Source organism: Anoplophora glabripennis, unplaced genomic scaffold (genome assembly GCF_000390285.2).
Source record: "Anoplophora glabripennis isolate ALB-LARVAE unplaced genomic scaffold, Agla_2.0 scaffold78, whole genome shotgun sequence".
NCBI classification, from domain to species: Eukaryota; Metazoa; Arthropoda; class Insecta; order Coleoptera; family Cerambycidae; genus Anoplophora; species Anoplophora glabripennis.
This window is the reverse complement of record NW_019416286.1, coordinates 1,190,508-1,215,584: the sequence shown is the minus strand read 5'-3', so window position 1 is coordinate 1,215,584 and position 25,077 is coordinate 1,190,508. Positions and strand designations below refer to the sequence as shown.

General features: G+C 34.5%; 1 protein-coding gene across 9 annotated transcripts in view; it reads left to right on the top strand.

Moving 5' to 3' along the window:
• LOC108907953 (leucine-rich repeat extensin-like protein 5) overlaps window positions 1–25,077 on the top strand; it is a 158,495-nt gene that overhangs the window by 129,901 nt on the left and 3,517 nt on the right. For 7 of the 9 annotated variants that reach the window (XM_018711824.2, XM_018711823.2, XM_018711822.2 and 4 more), the window contains 2 exons: window positions 17,329–17,479; window positions 17,814–18,717. In XM_018711824.2, coding sequence (XP_018567340.1) covers window positions 17,355–17,479; window positions 17,814–18,717 — 1,029 coding nt within the window. In that variant the 5' untranslated portion in view covers window positions 17,329–17,354. Of the gene's footprint in view, window positions 1–4,723; window positions 4,824–17,328; window positions 17,480–17,813; window positions 18,718–25,077 lie in introns of those variants that run through there. The other 2 variants (XM_018711827.2, XM_018711828.2) reach the window with 2 other exon arrangements.

Here is a 25,077-nt window from a genome sequence, read left to right as displayed (position 1 = left end):
ATTGTTATGAAAGTATATAAAAAAATAAAAAAAGCCGAGCATTATTAAGTAAATTAGAAAATGCATTTAATAAAAGAAACATCTATTTTTAATGTAACGTTTTTAAGAAAAATGAATGTGCTGAAAAGTGGTATATGTATATACAAATTAAAACAATTTGGTACTAAACCTTTTTAATTACAACCAGTTGATTAAAATCTACATAAATTTAATGTTCTCTTTTCTATCCTTTATTGTTTTGCTTCCAGGAATTACTAGATTTAAAATCTACTAAAATTAAATAGTAATATCACCTTACTATACGTTACGCGTTTATTTATAGAAGCTACCTTAAAGCCACCTATTTAATTTCCACACTGGTCTAGAAAAAAAGACACCTCTCTAATAACCAACCAGTTTGTAATTAGTCGCCAATCAGGTTCTTGAATCTCATGGTAGCCATCAATATAAAGTTGACATTTTCTGTGATTATGTTATGTTAAACAACTTTAACAACTTTGTACTTGTATATCTTACTTGTAAACCATGGAGGCAGAGTTGCTTATTTTATTTCCAGTACAGTGTTGCGATTCGTTATTATTTGAAGGTTGACAAAAAAATTAGGCGCCCAACAACAAGTAACTGAATACACTGACAATAACAATTAATTAAAAAAAAATAGATACAAATTATCTTTCAAATGTTAGAAAGGGAACATCGTTTTTTAATAAATCTACTGATAAAGAGGAAAACTAGATGTAGGTGTCAAGAACTCGACGAAGGTTGCGCCACTGGAACTGGTATTCCAAATCCAGTGAATTACGATGTTTTCCACAAAAGTTGCCTGAACATTTCTGGAATAATTTCAGAGAATCTCAACTGGGAGGATCCACAGCGCGCGACGTCCTTTATCCTTGACACTGAACCCTCGAGCAATAGTGCGAGTTGAAATTTATAGCAAGTTGTTTCGTTGTTACGTAACCGGGTCGTTATCGTTGCTTTTTATCTGTAATTTTCTCCATCGTGCTAGCCGGCATACCGTAATCCCATGCACCAATTACCGAGAGTAGAATTTATAGAACACAGCGTAGAAATTGAAGTTGAATTTGATAACGCATTTGGCAAGACGGTTTATCGATGTTGACATACACTGCAAGGCAAATATTAGCAGTGGGCATAATTAAAGTACGGGTATATTTTAGAAATGCATTGCATCCACTATCAAAAGGAGGTAGAAGAATATTGATCCCTTGTTTCCATATAGCCTCATCCGTAAATACTTCAGTTATACAGAAAACAACAACGGTCTCTTAATGTTTGCATCTTTTTGTTTATAATGCCAGCAAATAAATCTTTGAATCTTGAGTTAAAAAATTATGTTTATTTTTAAAAACAATGTACCACAATGGCGTGATTCAGAATTAAATTATTTTTATAATAATGAAACTGACGGGCATAAAAAAATCTAATACACTACAGTGAACAAGCTCACCAAACCGTTCGGAAGACGTCACACTGTTACACCTCCAAAGATAAATAAAATTTAAATCTCTAAATAATCTAATGCATTTTGTGAACAAACAGTATTGGAAAAAAACCGTTCTTCTGTGCAATATACGCAAAAAACCGTGTACCTTTTTTGAATATCTCGGTAATTATTGAAGCCTATCGGCTACGGTTGTGGTCGATTTGTTATAAATTAAATTGTTTACCAAATTCATTAAGGTCACTCCGGTGTAAGCAGGTTCCCGTCTTTGTAACTCTTTCAGTATTTTTGCATTAAATAATTGTCTATATTTTGTCCTTCAATGAAGACTTTTTCAGCTCTCATATTTCTGTCTGAAACATACACATACAGCAATCGAGGAGTGACTCAAAAGGCGTTTAGGCTACTTTTTTTAATACTCCTTAATACCGTTAGCTATTCAATCTGACAAAATTCAAATGGGAAGCGTTAAATTAGCTATTACACCATAAATAATTCGTTGTAATTAATAAGAATTCCTTAAATCTAGATGATTCCATGCATGATGATGTATACTGAAGATCCAGTTTCTACAGGGTGTAAGAAGTTTGACTGCCGTTAGTTGATGATGAGATGGAGTAATCATAAATTAACAAAAAAGTTGTATATTATAGGGGCGTATGATTAACAGTTTTCAAAATACAGCGAGTATTAATATTGGGGAATTTCATCACAACGTGACAACAGCGCTTAGCCTAATGTTACACAGCTGATGCACACCACGTGTGTGCGCGGCAAACTGGTTCTACGGAATAACAAAAATGTAAACAGCTATTATTGTGAAACATTTAGTAAATTTCAAGACAATTGTTTTAAAATAAATTTTAGTAATTATGAATCTCTTAAACAGGAACTTAACTTTTAATCAAATTACGTAAAAATATGTAATTAAAGTACGTCGTCCAAATAATCATAAGTATTATAATATATAAATAATTTAGCAAAATTCAGTAATTTTTAAAAGTACAGTGCCGGCCCTTTGAAAGTGGACGACTCTTATAAGCAAATTGTCTATAATTGGCCTTTGTGAAGCTAACTTGAAAATGTGAGGTTCAAATCGGCTGTCATTATGTCAAATTTAATGTGTGTCTATCATACTAGTTCTAGTGAGCAAAACAAATCCAAATTAGGTAGCAAATTATTTATTTTTCCAATGCTGAAATATATTATACATTCTAACGGCCATTCATTCGCCGTGAACGAGATCTAAATATGAAACACTTTTCGTCTTCAAAATAACGCGATTTGTAAAGTTAGTATTTTGTCCAAGCACCATTTTTGTCTATAACACTGCAATCTACATGGCATTGATAAAATTAATGTTCTTGTTATCAGTGATGTGATCCCATGCGTTTTCAATTGCCTTCCAAAGTTCTTCGACGTTAACTGGACGGAAGTTTCTGTCGTAAATTTTTTTCGTCATATATCCCCAGGACTTTGAACGCCAAGGTTTAAAACATCGATGTTGTTATCAATGAACCATTCTGACGACAATTATCCTGCTTGAAAGTGAAATTCTGAGGATACAGCATAGTCACAACAAACATCAGGACTTTGGCAGCTTATCCAAGCCCAAACGTTAATGGAGAATCCATCGCTGCGCTGTGTGGGTTTCACATAAGGCTCCGAATACCTTATAATCTCTGGTGGGTAGACACGGACAGAAGCATCGGAGCAAGACTGAAAACTTTTTTCGTTCGAAAGTATAATATTCTCCCAGAAGTTGTCTGGGCCTCCTACAAATTGTCTTGCAAACTCTAACCTCTGTTCTTTATACTGGGGAGTCAAAGCAACTGTATTTGCGGTCACATAATTCTTCAGCTCCAAATCTTTCACCCGCTTCCTTGCAGTTCGCACTGATCCAGGAAAATTCGTCTCAAAAGAAGCCGCTACTGCCATGTCAAAAGGAATTATTCTTAGGTGGTGCTTACTTTTCGACGTCCACCTCCGTGAACATAACGTTCATGACCCTTCCCAATCCATTTTTCTTTGAGTTTAAATATACTGTTCTTGCATACATGCAGATCATCCGCAATGACCAATCATTCTGAAGTAAAGTTATAGCTCTCACTTTCTCTGGTTCCGTTAAACGCGGCATCTTGAATTGCCAAGCAAATTACTAATGACACTGACATAAAAACTTGTCATAATAAAAAGTAGACCACATCACATTAGAAAAATAAATCGTCCACTTTCAAAGGGCCGGCAGTGTACAAAACAAACTACAACATTTGCTCAAAATGTCCACCACCATTTTCAATGCACGCATGACACCGTCGAATTAAATTTTCGCGCACTCGCTGGTACGCAAAAAACACTCCGACACGGTCGAATCCAGATACCAACTGAATATCCTCTGAGTAATAATTGTTCCATTTTAATTTTCTTCGAAAGTCAAAATCAAATTCTTTTAAGAGCAATATTTCTTTCATTTACCATCACCATTTCATGCTATTGGGCCTAAACCTGCATCTTTGAAAATACGGGATACGTAAGAAAAGAATAATTCAACGCCACTCGTTTTTGTGACTACAAAACTTTGAACCGATACTTGAACCAATTTAGAATACATTTAAAATAAAGTATTGTCAATAAATTAACTTCAAGCTAAATCCTCATAACAGGTCGGAACTGACTTCACGTCATTCACAAATTTGACAGTCGAATTACGGATATCTCTTCAGAATCCATCTGAAAATACAATTTTCCGATTACAGCCTCGTAGCACGCATCTGTTCGTTTCCTCTCCGTGCAAACTCAATTGAAACCTGAAAAACAAGCAAAAGTAATTACTCTGCCCTCCCACCACATCAAGAAACACCACGGCGACCAGAATCTACCTGCCACGTCAAGTACTTCTATTGATCTCGACTCATTATTTGCAAATGTACTACAGGGGCACAATGGAGGACACAATAGTAACTATAAATAAAGAAAGGGATTAGACTTTTGTCTTCTCGAGAGCCGATTATACCTACCAGTAGCGTGAGCTCCATTGTGTGAATCCGAGACTTCCTAGAAGAGCAGTCAGAAGCCTGGCCCACACCCCCTACCCTGAGCATCTTCGGATAAATAGTTTCGCACATTCCACAAAAGTGTACGGGTCTGGGTCTGGGCTGGAGGTACACACACAACACAGGTTCAGTCTGGGGCACCTTGCCTGATGGTCAACGTCGAGAGAGTTCGAGAGAGAGAGTGCGTGAGTATCGCGACTGTTTGAGTGTGGATGGTGAAGTGTTGTGTGATACGAGTGTAACAGGATTTATCCTAATTTATCACGTGATTCTCTGGATTAAATCGAATGTTTTGCAGTACCTAGGTAGGTGAGATACATTTATAAATCTAGGAATGGGATGGTCCTAGACATAGGGGGCTGAGGTGCACATTTTTATATAAGTCAAGGTGGTTTGTGTCATACCTAGTTCGAAAATAGATGCGTGGAGCAGGTGAATATTATATATATATACCAAATATAGGCACTTTTTTTATATAAACGAACTAGATAACGTGACATGTGTTTTTCAAAATTATTTATAGAACGTTCTTCCATCGGAAGAAATCTGCCAATCTGTCCAAAATCTTTAAAATATATTGGTAATGAGTACTTGAATAATTCAGCATTAAAAAAAAATAATGTGCTCATTTCAGATTTTTCTTTCTGCAAATTACACAGGAATTAAGGCGGATATGATAGTATAGTCAAAATTCATGACTTGCTGACGAATTTCAGAGAAAAGTGAAATTTTTTGGTGAAAACGCCCAAATTAGGTCAAAAAATCAGTTTTGGCCCATATTTGGGCGGAAATTCATCGGCAAGTCATGAATTTTGACTCGCGTTCAGCAAATCGAATTCTTTCAGAAATGATATGTGGGTCTTTTGAGTTTGGACTTTTTTTTGTGTGCCTTTGTGTACCTGTTTCTTATGGAATAGTCATGACCTATTACTAGGTGTGTATCCCAAAGTCTCTTCACTGTTTTTTTATGATATTTGCAGACCCTAATATTATCAAAGAAGGAAAATATTGAAATCGTTTAATAAAAGGATTTATATTACGATAACATAGTTTCATATAGCAACTATCCGAGCAAGTTGAAAGTTAACATAATCCAAATATAACTAAATAATTCAGAAAAATTCTAAAATTACCTTAGGATACGTCGTAATGATAATACCATGTATCAGCTGATTACAAAATGAATGCCCATTATTAATTTTATTACATTGTATGGAATGTCGTAAAGTCGACTCGGTCAAATGTGATACAGAGAGGCACGCTATGAGGATGGCGTAGGCGTAGTTGCCTAGATTTTAATGGCATTTGTTATTTGGCCATTTTTTAGAGGTCACTTTAACGGTTATATGGACGTATTATAAAAGTAACTCACTCTCAAATGCGGCATAACAACAAATTGAGTTATGTGGTATGTCCCTAGATTGTTGTATCAGCAACAGAATTTCAAGTTTTAATATTATCTAATATGGTTCAATTGTTCACAAGCATAAATCTCATCAGTAAATAAAAACTTCTGTTTAGACACCAACTTTAAACTAAAGTTAAATTCATAAGGTAATACTTAGTTAGAAATTGATTATATTGTTTGATGGAGGTAATTATTTTCCGAATCAAGTGTCATTGAAAATGGCAAAAGTAAATAACAGACATTATCAAATCAAGTGTCCCAGAACTAATTTATTTGAAGAACTGCCACAAGGGAATACTTCAATATCAAATTGCAATAATAATATACACTGAAGATGGTATGACCAAATGGAAAAAAGTGAATATAGCGTGGTCAATATAAGATTAAAAAATTATCACATTTAAATAGACTGTACCAGGTGTAGTATTATCTTTCTTAATATTCATGAACATTTTGGATGGCAGAGACTTATAGACTATGCTAATAACTGTAGATGATTTAACGTACGAAATAAAATATGTACTTTTGAAGAGTAAAGAAAAGGACATTCCAATTCTTACAGAAAAGCCAAAGAAATTTGTATGTTAAAGTGTGTATAAAATTTTTATTAAAATCTTAGCTGAGCGCTTTCGACTACATAGTCATCATCGGAGCTATTCGTTAAATTTTAGATACCAAAAAATATTTAGGAAACGTTGAAAATCTTAATAAGTTGGACACAACAATATACAACATTAAATATAACATCAATTACTGGTAAATAACAAGAGAAAGAAACAGAAATTGACTAACAATGTCGAACACGTGGGGTGAATAAAGCTGATAAACATTTATCTTATTGTTAGAACTATTATAATAGGTATAGGAGGTTATGCGCAACGCAATGCTGCCAACCACATATCAATAAATATCTCCATTAACGCGTAATCCAAAAAGTTCGGTTATTTTCTGAATACCCCATATATGTATATTTTCACTAAACTGTTATTGAACTTTTAGATAAACTATATAAAATATGAAAGCACCACTACGTTTTTGTATGTTGTTTAATTATAATTTCTATTACCCTGCCCTATTTCTAAACAAAACATATTCAAATGTACTCCTGCTGTGTGGAAGAAAATATAAAATTCTGCAAACTAGAGTTAGCTTCACATCTGTCTATTATAAGTAAAAACGAGAATGGTTGTGTCGTATTTAATATTCTGACTAGTTCTTAAACAGTAAGTTATAAAATTTAATTTGTATGGGAGATTCTGCGTAAGAACAGATGAGGAAAGCTCGTTACAAAATAAACAACAAATACTACCAGCTCGATAAATAATGTGCATTGTCCCTAGTTCAGTAGGATTACAACCGCATAGTAAATAAAACACCTGCACAATGAATGTGTATGATTATCCATAATTATTACGAAACGTATTTTAATAATTCATTACTCCGACTGTGTAATTAGCTCTAGTTACACAATGAAGTTACTTGAGTATAGCAATTACCATATGGAAATTATTGACTGTTGTAACACACTTTTCTAAAAATATAAGCAATTCTCGTGCTATTGGCTTTTATATCTGTTTTCAAATCGTTACAATTAGATACTGATGTGATTTTAATGTAATGACTGAAAATGCCGTAACGCGTTGTGAAATAGGTGATGATTAAACGTGTGTTTACTCTGTCTGGATATTTCCCAAGATGCGTGGTATCTCATTGGGACTTACTAATGTTAAATCACTACGTTCACAGATTAATGCGGTTACATTCTAAATGAAAAAAGCGGTGATGCAATGCCTCTGGAGCGTTTTGCCGACATTCGCCATAGATTAATAAAGTATCAATCAGTTTATTTCTATTATACATATGTGCAGTTTGTACTAGTCAAATTGATTTTACCGCAATAATTGCAATAAGTAATAATTAGCAACAAAAAAAGTCAAGTATAACTTTAAACTAAGGGTATCACTTTTTCCTTGTATTTTTAAGTCAAATGATAAACGAATTAAGTCATACATAAATTACAGGCAATAGGTATTAAATCTATTTATAAACTTTAAACTGCATAACCTAACCATATACCTGACGTGTTAAATAGTATGGTAGCATTACAAATATGTAAAAGATTGTACAAACCGTATTATGAAAAGGATGGAGGCACTAAACATTATATTTTAGATTTATTACATCATATATACAGTGAGTGACTCACGACCATGAAATTTAAGTATAGGTGTAATAGCTTTATAAATATTGTTTCAGGTTAAAAATGTCAAATGAAACCTTTAATGAAAAAGGAGTTTGATTTATTCACACTGATGTAACCCTGACCATGGTATACTTAAATCGAACCTTTGTAAAGTCTACCAGGTAGCTCATTTTACAATAATTATGTGCGGTGCATGTGTACGTGTACCATCACGTACTACATTCATGATTTTCATTATCTATGACGAGGTGTATTGAATACGCCGAATAATATGCTTAATTTGCTTTCTGTATTTGTATTGTAACAAATACACTTGTTCGGATGATAAGGGGCTTTTCCCACGTTTCTTTCTAATGTGTCGAAAAATCATAGAGGTATTTTATGACTTTTGCTGAGATCAAAACTCTTTTGCGTATAAATTTTGACGATTCATTCGAGATGGATAGTTAAATGAGAACAGGTAAAAATAAAGAAATAATTAGTTTTTTCGTTCTTTAACTTTATGCATTTTTCTCAAATCTGTCAATTTAGTACCACAATTTCCATTTGAATATTTTCACTTTAAAAATAAATAACCCAAGCATATCATGTGTCGCGTATCGAGGATACAAATAGTATCCTTACTGATAAATAGTAGGACACTTATTGCAAATTTCTTACAATTAACATAAAACAATTACAATTCACCAATTATACTTATTTTAAATAAATAATATTATTGATAATTAATTTTCAACAACACTGGTAATTACGATGTATTTAATTTTGGTTACAGTACTTTAACAGTGCCAACTACAAAACAATTAAAGGACATTTATCTCTTATCTCTCAAATGTACACACTTACAACGACCTGAACCGTAATAATTTGCCAGTAATTGACTTAACACTGTCTGTATCAATGCTAATTGTTTAAAATACCCATTGTTACAAGTGGGTTGTTTTTAAAAAACGTTTTAGATGTCCAAAGTACCTATATAATTCGAGATCTCTTAAGATTGTTCAGAATAATCATTTTGTAATAAGTTACTAGCCAAATTGTCCTATTAAATTCCTCATAAAGGCTTTACAACTAATTCGTATACAAAATATTGTAACTACAAGTCAATTTTTATTTACTTTGAGCATTAAAAACATTGATATTTCTAGTATATCGGAAGATTGAAAAAATACATTACCTATTCTCGTTAAACTTAAATTGTTTTATTGTTGCAGTCATAAGACCTATGTATGTATAAAAAATCATTCACGTCGCATTCCTAACTGATGAATGTTATATTATATTTAAAAATCACCTTAAGCTCATCGCTAAACAAGTCAGTTAAATATATTAGGACAACTGGTTGTACGAGTTTGTAGGTAGGTATACTGATACTGTGGTGACGCACACATATGAATTCATTAACCTCTAATTCAATGTATCATGAAGACTCAGATGCCGTCTTAATATGCCGACCAATACTAAAACATAATAAACTTTTTACAATTTCTTAGAATTTCAAAAATGTCTGACAAATTCACAGTACTAGTAGAAGGTATGTTATCTTGAAGGTATCAAAATGTAATTACTCATATAAAAGAAAGCTACTGCTACTTTAGGATACTAGCTTTGGAAGAAGTAGTACGAATTTGATAGATGAAAGAACAGCTTCTATATCTATTCTCTTCCAGCGATATATTGCGCAATTTGTTTCATTGGATTATGGGAAAGATGGCGCAACATAATGAGTTTTTAACAAAGATGTTGTTTACAGAAGAAATAGAGAATAGATAATTAATTATTATAATAGGCACTTATGAGTAGTACAAAATTTATGATAGCCAAAGTTCATCATCAAAAACAGTTTTCTCTGAATGTGTGAATTGGAATTCTTGGAGACCACTTAACTGGAGTACAGTTTCTTTCTCGGAGTAGATACTTCTAGTACTTCCTGAAGATGCACCTTTAGGTGTTAGAGCTCAGCTTTGGTTAATGTGTGATGAAGTTCCTGCTTATAGTTAACCGTAGAGTATTAAAACTATTCGGTATTGGGGACCGTATTGGCAACGGGTTACTTCTACCCCTTGCAACCGAAGGGAAAGATCTTGGCAAAAGTTTACAGCTTACGTTTATTTTTCAGTAAAGATCTATTCCATCTAGTATCACTTTCTTCTTATGAAAGTGATGATGACCATTTGATTTCCAATTTCCATTCAAGTCTACATTGATCGAATATAATCTCAGATCCTATTAAAAATCGAAAAAACCACTTACGAAAATATTGTATATTATCAAAAAATCTGTTTTAATCCTACATCTATTGATGAAGTGAAATGTAAATATATCCAATGTAGTGGAATAACTTCAAACATAAATTGATTAAATCTGTCAGTTTTGCTTTTAGATATAATTTCTTTTCCCCTATCGAGCAGGTCTCAAATCATATCAGTTAAGACTTGGTTAAGTAACCCAGTGATAAGATTGTAAGTAAACATGTACGAAATCTACTTGTATAGTGAGTATTCACAATCTAATCATCTGATTACTTAAACGAGTCTCAACTGATGTTGTGAAGTTCGTAATTCTAAGCATATTGAAATGATCGCCTATAAGACCCGACAGAATATTTACCTTTCAAGTATCCACGACATGAACAATTTCAGTCGAGCCCAGGCACGGGAACAATTCCAACAAGGCCTTTACGCAGAGCCCTCGCGTTACGTAATTGCTATATTAAGTGCCGAGTCGATCGTTTGGACAAGTCAGAACAAGCCAAAGTGGCAACGTTAAGAAACTGGGATGTATATTGTAGTTGAATAATGTAGCATAAGTTAGAGCTCCCCCACGCCGTTGAGGAAGGTTATGTGATGTAACCTTCGCCTTGCACTGGCCTGCCGTCCACAGTTTGTTAATCGTTACTACATTGACCTTGCCCGTCCTAAGCCTGTCTCTAACCAGCACCGTCATTCTAATCACTATTTTAAACTCAAACTGACAGTTGATAAACTGCGAAATACGTCCACTTGTCCGTTCCGCATTCTCTTCACATACGGGAAATTCGGTAATTAAGTTTTGAAGTGATTTTTTGTAAACTGATGTGCCGAAGAAACTTTAGCGACTAAATGGCTAAATTCCTAATGGATCGCTTCTTGACGAAACAGGGAAAAACGGCATTGCAATTTGCAGCAGGCCAAACAACTTTTACTATGCTTTTTAAACATTTATCAGCTGTTCAGTATCATTCCAATTTACTGTATAAGAAAAGTAAAATATGTCCACTAAAGCATTTTATGTGTTAATGGATATTAGAAAAATAACAATAATATTAATAAAAATAATTGCTGCTACGCTTGTTTGAGTAAGACAGCAATAAGGTCCACAGGTCTTGCTTTCGAAATAGCAGGTCGTTTTCTGTTAGTTTGGACATTTTAAACCCTGGACATTGAGTAGTAGTCACTAATCAAAGATGTAGCACTTACTCCATGTCTAGTAAGACACCGAAAATAGCTTGACCATTCGTCGGTATGGTATGCTGATGAAAACTGTACCTGCGAAGTAGCAAGTTGCTCTCTATCGGTTTGACCATTTGGCATTGAATATCAATCGCCATGCATGGATGTAACATTCATATCTCACCTATAACCAATAAGCTTGCTCCAACAATGGTTCCCAACAATGAACAATTGTTTCATAATGGTTCAAAACAACTGACCATTTCATAAATAACAAAATTTGAATAATAATAATTTTATAAGTATTTCTAGAACTGGTTAAAGTCAGAGTCAAAACAAGCCTAATGTTTTCATCTGCTTGGTTTGTTTAATAAAATATTAACCATCATCAATATTTGACAGTTAAACTAATGACAGTCATACAGCAAAATCTGCATAAATATTACGTCTACTTATTCATTTCGCATTCTTTTCACGTACGCTTCTGAAGAAGAAACAACTGCAATTTTTTTAATGGACTAAATTCCCAATTCATTCCCTTTTGATGAAGCAAAAGACCATTTTGTAGGCGTTTTGGCTTTACCGAACATCGTAATTTACAGCAGTTCACAGAATTTGATTTCTGATGTTGATATTTACGTTTATTGAATTTTTGCTACACTTTTGAAACATATGTAGGTCTGTTGGACATTAAATTCCAATCCACTGTTACTAAAAATGAGAAATTTAGATGTTCATTAAAGCAATACATGTACTAATAGTCATGTTATAATAGTATTAATAAAAATAACTGATTCAACGCTTGTTTGAGTTGGAAAGTAAAAGTATTGTTTTGGTTCTAACAACGATTCCAGAATAATTCAAAACAACTGATCATGTCATTAATAAGAACGGTTATTGAGGGTACAGCCACATATCTAAGTACATCTAAGCATCTGTTTAGGATAATTTTGGGACTGATCAAGGTCAAGACCAAAACAAATCTAATATTTTTCCTGGCCATTCTGTTTACCACATACTACTCTATTAAATAACTGCATTTTACGACGATGTTAGCTATTTGGTAGGTTATATCTTCATTTAACGTACGATTAGTTGTCCCCTAGTCTATAATTTGCAGCTTAACAGATTCTAATAATACTGTCAGTTGTACATTATTATTAATAGTTGCTTAATCAGTTACGTGGGCAACTTCTATATTCCCAAACCGCTGAGAGATGTATTTTAAGTTGAATCAACTTTATCATGCTCTAGTAAATCTATTAAATAGTTACCATTAACGGTCTCATTATTGATCAATAAATATTTGCAGAAATAAATGTTTCTTTGAAATTTAATTAGATATAAATAATATAATGGAACGTGTAACAGCTTGCGGTTTACAATACCGAGCGAGTTATCATTTATTTGTTATTATTTTTTCCTGAATCACGTTCCTTAGAGAAGACGTGACAAATGTTCTTATACCAGTAATGTGGTATAAATTCGTTGCTTTTTTGATATTTCGTTGTAAAATCATTTTAGACACAGGCATACAATACTACAATAACTACTGTGAATAAAGTTCAAAAACATTCAGTGCTAGACTACAATATCATTAATAGCTTTGAAGTTGTCTTTAACATATCGTGATGTTGGTGTCAAAGAGTATATATGGCTTCACCAGATGAGAATTGTAGTAATAACATTTTGTTAGATTTAATTTGAATTGGCTTTGTACGTTTCAAAGTTAAATTGGAAGCAAAAAAGGCAGATATCAAAAAAATATTGTTAAAAAAGAATTATCAAACAAAAATTATAGAGAGACAAATCTTCAGACATAAGATGTGTGCTAAATAAGAGGAGCAAAGGAGACATGTATTAGATTTTTTTGATGTCTTATACAGGGTGTCCCATTAATATTGCGAAAAAATTCAGGGGGAGTTTCCTTGACCAAAATTAAGAAGGAAAGTTCCTGTCCTGTGTGTCCTGTCCTCCTGAAAGGTGTTGAAATTTAGAGAAAATACAAGGTTTTTACTAATATCTGGAGTACCCAAATACCGATTTTTTTGAAATTTGGTATGCTTGTTTATAAAAACGGTAGACGTCTTCTGAAGTAATTTGATATATTTTATCTATTCCATCTATCACTTCTGTTGATATTAATAAGTAAACATATGAGACGTCACTGCTTTTTCTTAGGTGTCATATTTTTTTCTAATTATGCGATTAAAAATACAACTTTTTTGTCTCTACTTTTTTTGATATCTTGCTTCGTTTTCGAGCAAAAAATTAATAGCTTAAGTGTGTGATTTTAATAAGTACTTGAACTGTGTAGTTGTCAATTCCTGCTTGTCGAAATGAATTACACAAATAGTGAAAGGTGCGATATGCATTTTCTTTACTTTGTTGTACTTATTAATATCAACAGGAGTGAGTCTCCGAACGCCGCTTGAATAGATAAAATAAATTAAATTACGTCAGAAGACGTCTACCGTTTTTATAAACAAACATACCAAATTTCAAGAAAATCGGAATTAGAGTTCTCCAGATATTAAAACCTTGTATTTTCTCTAAATTTCAACACCCTGTATCTCCGAAACGAAGCATTTTCGGACATAGGTTTATAGGAACTTTCTTCCTTATTTTTGGTCAAGGAAACTCTCCCTGAATTTTTTCGCAATATTAATGGGACACAATTGTATAACTGTGTTGATTTCTGTGAAATGTGGACCTCATTCCAAGTACCCATTAATAAGAAACTTTGAACCTTAGAAGTTCCACTTACAAAACGAAAGAAAAAAGCGATTCACAGCGAGATACAAGTAGGAAGCTTAAAACAATGCCGGAGTCGGCACAAAGGATCTTAAAACTCCCAACAGTTCCCGGAACAAAGCGGTGACATCGTTTTCCGAACATTAACAAGCGGGACCGTAATTCTCGGAATCAAATAGAGCACCACACAGTGCAGCTAATGCATCGAGCCGTTGCATCCGTCTCTTTCGGATCGATAGTAAAGCGTAAAATAGTATTATTTGTAACATTGAACGTGTAGTACGCGGCACCGAGCGAACCCATAAATTATACAGCCGGGAAGAACAAGGGAGAAGGACATCTTCCCGCATATCGTAAAACGCCCCGGACTCGATTCATGGACTAGGGCTGCCTGGATCGATCTTGAATTCACTAGCTGGCGCGGGGTCAGTAGGTCGCGGTCCAAACATTGCCCTCCATTCACACTTTTCCCTGGAGGAAAGTTCAGCATTCCAAAAGAATGTCGTCTCGTTTATTTCGCAACGTTGCACCGGCCTATAGTAATAATTACATGCAAAAATGCAAAAATCTTCCAAGTGGTTACTTATCTGACGTGTATTTGGTCACAGAACTCTTATTGCTAAGCTGTTTATGTTTATTACAAACTGCCTTCAGGCTGGTTCTATTTTAATTAAAGGCAAAGCTTCTCTTGTCAGTTATAACAGATTCTTTAAATATTCCCAGGATAAATATCAACTTCAAAAATCTCTCTCTGCCAGCAGGTTGAAGGTAATTCTTTGTATTGACGTTATTAGTGACAGTGATGAGTGAGAGACTGTAACACACTTTGTTGATTATATCTCACCCACAATGTTATTCATATGTGACATGGTAAAGAGAGTACGCTAGTTTTTTTTCATAGCTAGATTCCCTTTACACCCAAAGATATCTTTATATGTTTTGTGAAGATCATTCATGTATTTAAAATTTATTTTTCGAAATAAGTACGTCCTTTAAAATCCAGTCACAATCAATTAATATCCCTGCTGAACTGATAACTCGACTTATAATTAGAAAAGAATAAAGTGTTCCCATTTTGAGACGTAGATTAATGATGCATTCAAAACACTGATCCCTACAAATCTCTGTCCTTTTATCTAAGCGGATAAGTGGATAATCAAACCTCAACGCTAACTTCTGTAAACGAATGTAAACAATCATACGTGAAATTTGCTGTAATTAATTAATAGTTTTCAACTGAAATCTTTCATACTTCATATGACATACCAATTCATGTTCGCTAAATTAAGGAAAACTAAATTTATATGTACCTAATCGAAAACAATCTGGAGATTGTGACGAGTAAACATACGTAAAATAAAGTTCAATGCTCCATTTTCCCAGAACTCTTATGTATACAGATATATTTTTTAATTATCCTATGTAGAACGATTTGGAAATGTTTTAATATCACTTAATTTTATTATACTGTTTACTGACATTTATTACGACCGGAGTTATGATTCAGTCATTTACGCGGCTATTATAAGCGCTATGTGAAGCACTGAGGGTCTTTGAGAATACTTCTGCTCATTGAAACGAACGTGGACTGGCGTTTCAGAGAGTACTGAAAGGGGAAGTCTTAAAATGTTCTATAGACCACGAGCGGTATATGAAAAGGCCATTCGTCCGTCCGATATCCTTTGGAAGTATCATACATGTTTTATTCTAGTTGGAAAACGCGAATGACACTTATTTGACATACATGTTCATTCGTTCCACAAAAAAGAATAGCATGTGATATTTTGCTTTAGATGGATATTAATTATATGAAAGTAATGAGCTCCACTTTCAAGCTTGTTCTAATAATGAGGTTATTTGGATGCTTTGAAAGGGCTGGGAAGCTTCAACAACAGTCCTACAGGGTGAAGATGGAGGTCCAAAAATGGTGACGAGAAACCCTTGTATAGAGGGCAAGGAAAAAGATCTTAAAAGGACATTCAAGGAGTTAATGATGGATTTAAAGGATACTTTAGACATTCAAGTAATAGGAATCTCGTAGATGACAGCCTCTGTAGGTTTTACCAGGAGGAAGAGAAGACTGCAGCTAAACCTTGCAGGTCTAGCAAGAGTATGCTATCTATAGTTTGGAAAAGAAAATTCGAAAGCTGGAAGCTATATGGCGGAGCACTATTAGAAATCTAAAGTTGGATGGAAGGAATTTGAGAACCACGAACAAAGAACAATAGACATACACATGATAGGAGTGGAAAAAAATGCTATATCCAGTCGCCTATTTACTATACAGGGTGTAACTAAATAAGTGTAAAACATTTAAGGGGGTGATTCCTCATCGAAAAAAAGATAGGATCTTTCATATAAAGAAACTTCATTGGAGCATCCCTTGTTAAGATGCAGCCCCCTTGGTTTATTTTGGGCAAAAAATTCAAGACATTTTTTTTTTAGTATGAAACAGTCCATCGGAAATAAACTTTTAAATGGTAAACAAATAATAAGACAAAAAGTTACGTTGGAAATAAATTTTAGGGGTTGCGTTTTCCACCCCTTACATCCATGGGGTAAACCAAATAAATTACTGGCTAAGTGTCTTTTTGGTAGTAGAAAATGTCAGGTTAATTTCAATATTGTAACTTGTTTAGTGCTTGTGAAAAAAATTGTTAAACAAATTTTATGTACCCCCTTTAAGGGGCTGTACCTTAACAAGGGATGCTCCAATGAAGTTTGTTTATATGAAAGATCCTATATTTTTTTCGATGAGGATTCACCCCCTTAAATGTTTTACACTTATTTAGTTACACCCTGTATTTACTATTAAAATTTTGTTTCAATGATATTTAAACCATATTTACGTGAATTTACTCTTCAAAATGTATTCATGGCACCAAGGATAGTTTATATTTAACAATAATTTGTATTTTGGATTCATAGAACTGAGGTTAATTTATTTAAAAGAATGTACCTTTTAAGATTCCCTGCAATTCTCCAAACATTGTATAATATTTCTTTTTTTCCAGAATAACGTAGTCAAGGTGTTGTGCCGATGATTTCTGCCGGAGTGGAGGGAAGACTGCCCTACATGACCTACCCAGAGCCTTGGAGAGGCCCCCCGAAACAGCCACCTGAGCTGTTTCTTAGGCCCGCTCCAAAGCCTCTACCAACCACCAGGTACGTTGACAATCCTATAAAAATTTAACCGAATACTACTTTTATCAATCAATTGTATGGAAAAGTTTAGTTCTTTTGAGTAATTTTTTCAAAGTAAGTTTTCATTGGGTCTTTGACCATTTAATTGATCGTAAAATATATAAATATTATATCAATACTGAGATAACCAGACACTTATCAATTTTTTTATGTCACTGATAAATTCGTGGAAGTACTTTCTAAATTTAACTGAAATCTAAACGACTAATGTAAAAAAATACAATCGGTACAACCACGCATGTAAATAAATCTCTAAGTTAACAAGATGTATAGTTATTGTTTTATTTTGTATCAGATACTTCGATTCAAAAGCAACAGACGTTCCAACAGTATTTCTACATTGCAGCAGATACAATGGTGTAAACACCACCACATACCCCAACGGCACTAGGCTGGCCCCTCCAACACGTCCCATCAGCAAGTACCCATCGCCTCCATCGATAACAAATCCCGTAAATCTCGCGCAAACCAAGGAAGACGTAACGGAAGACATCCCACATTTCAGTCCCTACCGAATGTTTCCACCACACGCACCTCAGTTCACGCACTTCCCGTACCCCTTGTGCCAACAGCCGTACATGATGAGAGCCACAAACTTCCCCCCGACACCCCTATCCCCCTTGGAAACCTTCTCGCCGTCGACGCCAACCGCGAGCAGTACGTCGACCTTCCTCTCCCCACCAAGCACCTTTAGTCCTCCCTCCGCTGTAAAACCAGGACAGAGCATACTGAGGGACAAAAGGACACCGCCCCAATCCTCACAGTCCTCACCCCTCCCTCCCTTACCTCCCTTACCTCAGACCCAAGCCGCTGCGTTCAAAGTCCCTTCTGGAAAGGAAGGTTCCTTGAAACACCGAATCCTCATCAGGCCTGAGGAGAACGTGAGGAGCGGGCCACTAGACTTACAAAAACCCCCGGAGGGCAGGAAGAGACTCCAAGCCACTTTGTCTCCTCCGAGATCGCCGAAAAGGACGTTGAACAACAACACTCTAACGGGTAACTTTGCCAAAGGATCTCTCATTCAGTTGCATAACGGAGAATTGAGGAAGATAGAGGACATGCGCACTGAGGATTTCGTAATGTCCGCAGAGAGGAGTCCCGAACTAAGACTGGCTGAAAGCACTGTGGTGAAGATCGAAGACAACCAGCAGATGGGGAACGCTACTATTACGCTTACGTACAATCAAAGACGGGCACAGGTAAGAACCCATACTGTGAGGATCATCTCAGATGATGAGATGTCTGACGTATTTATATACTTGTTAATTGCTATTGGAAAATCTTTTCACACTGACGCTGATGTTGATCAGCGCTCAACAATATGCCAATTCAGTAGATTTTTTGCATATTCCAAAAGTTTACCCTTTAATTAGTTAGTATGCCAAAAATCAAGTTTTTGTTTCAACGAGAAATGTGTGAAATAAATTAATGAAAACAGGGCGCAGAAAAACATTGAGCAACCATTGCCTGACGTCATAATACCGGTACGGGCGACTGGCAGAGCACTCCGCTCGCGCTCGCGCTCGCTCTCATCCCATTTTGTGTTAATACATACGGTGTGTGGTTCGCTTGGCAGTTTCGTTAATCATTGTTTTTATGTCTAAATGGGTCGAAACTGAGGATTGTACAAATATTGTATAGTTCCATGCTGCAAAAGTACCTCAGGATCGACTCCGAATAAAATATTTATTTCATTACCGAAAAATGAAAAGTTTGTGTGATATTATCCACAGTTTCCAAATCAAAACCACCTTCGTTTTTCTTTGGTTGCACATCTAGGGGGTTGTAAAATATTATTATTTGAACATTTAGAGCACAATTTTCAACTTTATGCCGGAAAAAAATTCTACCCCATCTAAATGTTCGTGTTCACAAAAAAATCGAAATACGTCGGCGAGAACCACTCTCGTTTTTCTTTGGTTGCCCGTTTAGGGAGTTGTATATATTATTATTTGAACATTTAGAGCAGAAGTTTTCAAATTTATGTCGAAAAAAAAAATTCTACCCCATCTAAACGTTCCTGTCCACAAAAATTTCGAAATACGTGGCGAGAGGGACCTATAAGCAATTTATTTAAATAATAATATTTTACAACCCCCTAGACGGGCAACCAAAGAAAAACGAGGGTGGTTCTGAGTTGCTTCAAATACTAGTCAAAGTACTACTGACACATACACGTCGTCGCATACATCCACAAGTACCGAGTCTAGTACGTTGGGTACATTTGTATAAAAATAGAACGCAAAAGAAAATGTAGAAAAGCGAACCATTTACGAAATTGAGAAAAATCCGAAAATGTATTTAGGTATTCCAACTCATTCTATGTTTATAATAAATATGTTATGTGAAAAACGCATTTCAACAAGACTTGATGTATATCTGTTATACACTCTCTATTTATACACTTGAAAATATAGGTATATAATATAGGTAAAAGTATAGCAAATATCTACACATCTCTCCGACTGCTCGAGATTTGATCGCCGAGTGGCCGGTATCGTGACGTCATTACCTGTTCTCCCGCAGTGTTGACCTTTTTAAGGGTCTTACAAATTCAGAATTAAATATATCACTTATTGTTAATCCTGTTGACCTAATTTTTTTTTAAGATATATTTAGGTGGTTAAATACTATCAGAAAACGAAAGAAAAAGTTTAAAATTATATATCACTGAATGGGCCTATTGGCATTATTTAAATGGCAGTTTCAGGGTCATCCCCCAACGAAGTTTTTCTTAAACCATTATCACTTGGAACGTTCTATTAGTCCTCCAATCACTCACATACTTTATTTAAACATTTACAGCGAAATCGACTCTTTGTGATCGTCATATCTAAAAGAAGAAATTTTTTGAAAGTTCAAACGTTCATACCTGTTGAGGATCTCGATACAATTTATAACGGAAAGCCGTAGGTTTAGTTTTATAGAACCAAACTCGGGTTTATAATACAATAGGTACACTTTTTGCCAGCGAATCCGGTAAACAAGTCCAATGAACCCATTCAGTGGGTTTTAATACATCAACTGAGAAATAACTAAAAAGAGAACAGGAACGAGCTCGGAAGAAAGTAAAGGTCACTGATCTTACTCCTGCGTGTAAATTTCTGTATTCAAAACACGCGGGGGAGCCTCGATATGGACCACGTATTATCTCAACAAGTTTGAAAAATTAAACGACCTAACGTTTTTGCTATATATTAATCACTCTTTAACCCACGCCGAAATGTATAATAAGCGATCGATAGTCTTAACGAGGTTAGATTTATTACGCAAATAACTAAAGCTTAATATTTTTTGGTTTTTATTTGGGGATAAATATCCTAATTAAATGTAATATAGAAATTGCTACAAACCCTCAGTATTTATTTATTTCTTAAAAATAAATAAAACTACAAAAGAAGGAGTAATATTTTTGCCCAAAACTATTACTAAGGGTTTTACCAACCTTTCGAGACCTTTCTGGATATGATACATATTTTTGCGCAATTACTCAAGATCCATCGAACTCCAAAGTTGTTAAAATTCCTTGGTTTTTAAGATAATATACTAATTCCATCGTTACTGGGTTTTGTTTAATTTTTAAACTGGGTATATAGTTACTATAAGGGAACTCAATCTGATGACTATTAGTTCAATGGTTTTAGAATAATTGACCAAAAATGGTGTTTCCATTCCAATTTTCGTAGAACCTTAGGAATCGTTTTCAGGAAAACCTTACTCTTATTTTATGTTTGTTTTAGCGAAATCAGTAAATCCTCAGAGCAACGTCTTTGTTATAGCCATATAAAAATTGTATCTTAGTTAAAAATAAATTATCTACTTAGTTGGTCTATTTCAATGGAGGAAATTTTCCAAACAAGATACTTGCGGCTTCGAAACAATCGCGCGGAAAATTTGCTACTTTATTTCAGAAAATGATAATTATATAAACTGGCACCAATTTCATTTGGAAGTTGAGAACGCCATAAATTTTTTACTCAGAACCTGCATGTGGACAAAACGGTTTACTTTCGACGTGTCGATAAAGAAAATAAAATATCTTTTGAAAACCGCATCTCTCTTTTAAAACTGCATTAATCTTATCCCGACTACGTCGAAATTCACACTTTCTCGAAAGAATGTGATTTCATCAGCAGCCCACTAAATAATTCCGAGAACTTGGTTTATAGCAGTTGCCGAATTGGAGGGGATATTTATGACAATGAAGTAATTTCGTCGTGCTAGCCAGCATAGCTTGGTAAACAGAAAGTTGTTTTGAGAAGCAATCACAAGAGATCTCTGATGGTCAGCGACCTTGCCATACCTTGCCTCTGGCGGTAATTCAAAACCCGATCCCACTCGAACTATTCAACTTTCATAATTATTAGCTTTTAGATTATTACGACTAGCTACGTAGGCATGACATATTTTATGGTTTCAGAAAAGTTGTAGGTATACTCTGACGTCAGCAGGACAGATAATCCTTTTCGTAATCTTAGGAAAAATATGTCAAACATTGATGTTACCATCTCTAAATCCATAATTCTTAAAAATCGAGATCTTATGTCGATAAAGTACCTCTAATTTTATTTTTCTTCCATTGAAATTTCTTGCTTCATATACGCACTGCCAACCTTTTCAATAAGAGTTAGATAAGTTTGAGAAGCATGATATAATGAAGTTAGTATTGATCTAAAGGAAATATCACGTGACATACAAAATTGAAGCGATCTTAAGAATGCCCTCGTTTAAGGAAAATAAAAAGAACCAAGCAACAGACCTCAAATATAGATCTTCCTATACAATAATGACATATACAAAAAATTACCACCGAAATCGATAGTATATATTATTGATGGTAATTGTTTATAAATCTAGAATGTTAATGACGTTTTCCTAATAGCGAACCTTAATATGTTATTGAATTTATTCCAACATAATGTTCTAAACGTCTATAGTTTTCATAATATTCACGGTTAATAACATCGTGCAGGCCATTGACTAATTTGATTAATAGTCATTTACCAGGACCGTAGTTCTTGTTAACAGATAACGGCTTTTTACTTCAATTCATTGTAGGGAAAAACCGTTTTGGTTTTGTTGACGTAATAAATATTCTCGTTCCGCGTGCAAAAAGGTACCACACTCCCAATTATGATAAATTGTGAACACTAGGCTGTTGTGAAATCGTAGTATGCATAGAATTTCTGATAATTTAGTCAATATTGTAATAGAAAATAATTGCTCTTTAACTTCCTGTTATAGTTTAGAAATGAAAGAAGGGAATACTAGGTGTTCAATAGTAGTACAAATGATCTTAAAGTGATTGTATTTGTGGCTTATGGTGCAGAATATCCGAAGTAAATTCAAAGATATAAAGATGAAACCAACTCTTAAATATGTAATTTATCCAATTTTTGAAATGTGATAGAAGAAAAATAAAATCCTCATGGAAATATACATTTACAAAACATTACATAAATCCTGCAAACGTGCCTCATTAATTTTTATTTCAGCAAACAAGAGTAGGGAGATGTTTATTAGGCGACCAACATATAATTTTATAGCTGGAATAGATAAGCCAAAAGTTGTGCAATCAGTAAGTGAGTCGAACAAAACCAATTACGAAATATAAATAAAGGTCGTGGAATAAAGTTAGAAATACAGCTGAAAATCCTGGAAGAACAACATTTCCTGTCAATCATCTTTGGAGAGGAGTACTTCTAATCATAACGCTCCCACCCTAGAGTGCGTCATATGAAAACCCGTCTTAAAAAACGAGCACTTCCTCGACAGAAGCATATCGATAAAGTTATGAGGTCGTTCGTCAGCGAGCGCTAATGAATAGAACTGTGTCATCATAATATGCTTTCCAAGTCATCTCCAGGCACCAGCAGCAAGCAGTAAGTGATTAAAGAGAAATTCACCTCGGCGCCAGTACTAAAGAAAGAATCTTACACAACAGCGTACCCACGTCTGCAGAGCGCGCAAGATACCGAAGAGTAGGCCTGGGCCGTTCAAGGACACCAGGTCCCGGAACCGAGCGCCCCTCCTCTTTTAGTGAGTACTACGAGAAATTGTACGGGTAACATTCCACTACTACCAGATTTATAATACAACAACGTACCTACCTGATCAAAGAACTCGTCTGGTGGCTGCTAGAGAACGAGCTTTTGTCTCTCCTTCACGTTCCTTCTCGAAGAACCTGGGCGCGATGTGTCGGTGTGTCTTACGTCGTTGTCCTGTTGCGACCGAATGCATCATTTTGGAAGACGGATGCTGCCGCAAATGTGACATTTGTTGTGGCACTAGCTATTCAGCACTCTGTATTAATGTTGTCAGAAACAAAGATCCCTATGACAAGGAAATTTAGATTTAGCTTAATAATAAAAATTCTGTAATGAAATTCAAAATGATTAGATGAGTAGCTTATAAAAACAAGCTTAAAAAATGCCTGTGGTTGCTAATATTATTTTACGAAGAAGATATCTTTAAAACATGTGGCCTAAAACACTTAGTTTTAAATGTACAAATGTATTTTTTCAAAATTTGATAACAGAGTTGAAATTTCAAAGTTTTTTACCCAAAAATAGATTTTAGTGTCATGGCACTGACTTGCATCTTACTAATGGCAATGGGTTTGAAGCTAGTCTAACATTTAGAAATTTTCTTTGCATTTTGTTAGTACACTGTGTATAGCTTTAGCGAGTATGTGGTAAGTGAAAACATGTTTCCGAATGTATCGATATGCGGCATCCAGACGATGCGGCATTTGTTGTTTACTTGACAAATATTTGGCAAGTGTTCAAATCGTCTGGAGCCAGCTTTATACGTTGCTCAATGTAGGAAACCACTTAAATGGTAATGTGCAATGTGTACAAACAAATCACAAATAATCAAAATTAAACAATCAAAAACAAAATGTTATTTCCTGTTGTATAACAAATAGAGACTTTAAATAACGTCTAGAGACAACCAACCAGCTATGATTTGAGACCCCATACTTGCGCGTTTTTGTTGATTTTTAATAAAAAAAATTAAACTCGTACAGAGCGGACAAAAAATTGAAAGAATTTCTTTCCCAAGGAAAGAAATAAACAAAATTTGATAACACCTATTTTATATCAGCAAATTCAACTTTTTTTGCCGTATTGTTATTATTAATTAATAAAATGGTTTTAATAAAGTGGTTTTAATTAATAAAATAATTTGACATACAGCAACTCTTCAAAATTTTGTCCACCGTCTTACCCAGTTTCTGTGAACTAACACAAATGTTGTCTTGCTTCACCATAACGCAAATGCTTCACATAACACAAACGTTGTCTCGTTTCACCATAAATTAAAACTAAAACCATCAACTTCTCGTTGCTGTACAAGAAAGCCATTTTTGACACTTGAAAAACTAATGTAAACACTATCGCAAAAACGTTAATACTAAAATCGCATTAGGGTATTCGGAATCGCGGGGTCACGTGAAGAGAGACAACCCTGTATATCAAATAAATCATATCTAAATTATCTATTTAGGTAAATACGTACCTACCTATTTCGTGTACGTGGATCCACATAATGAGAAT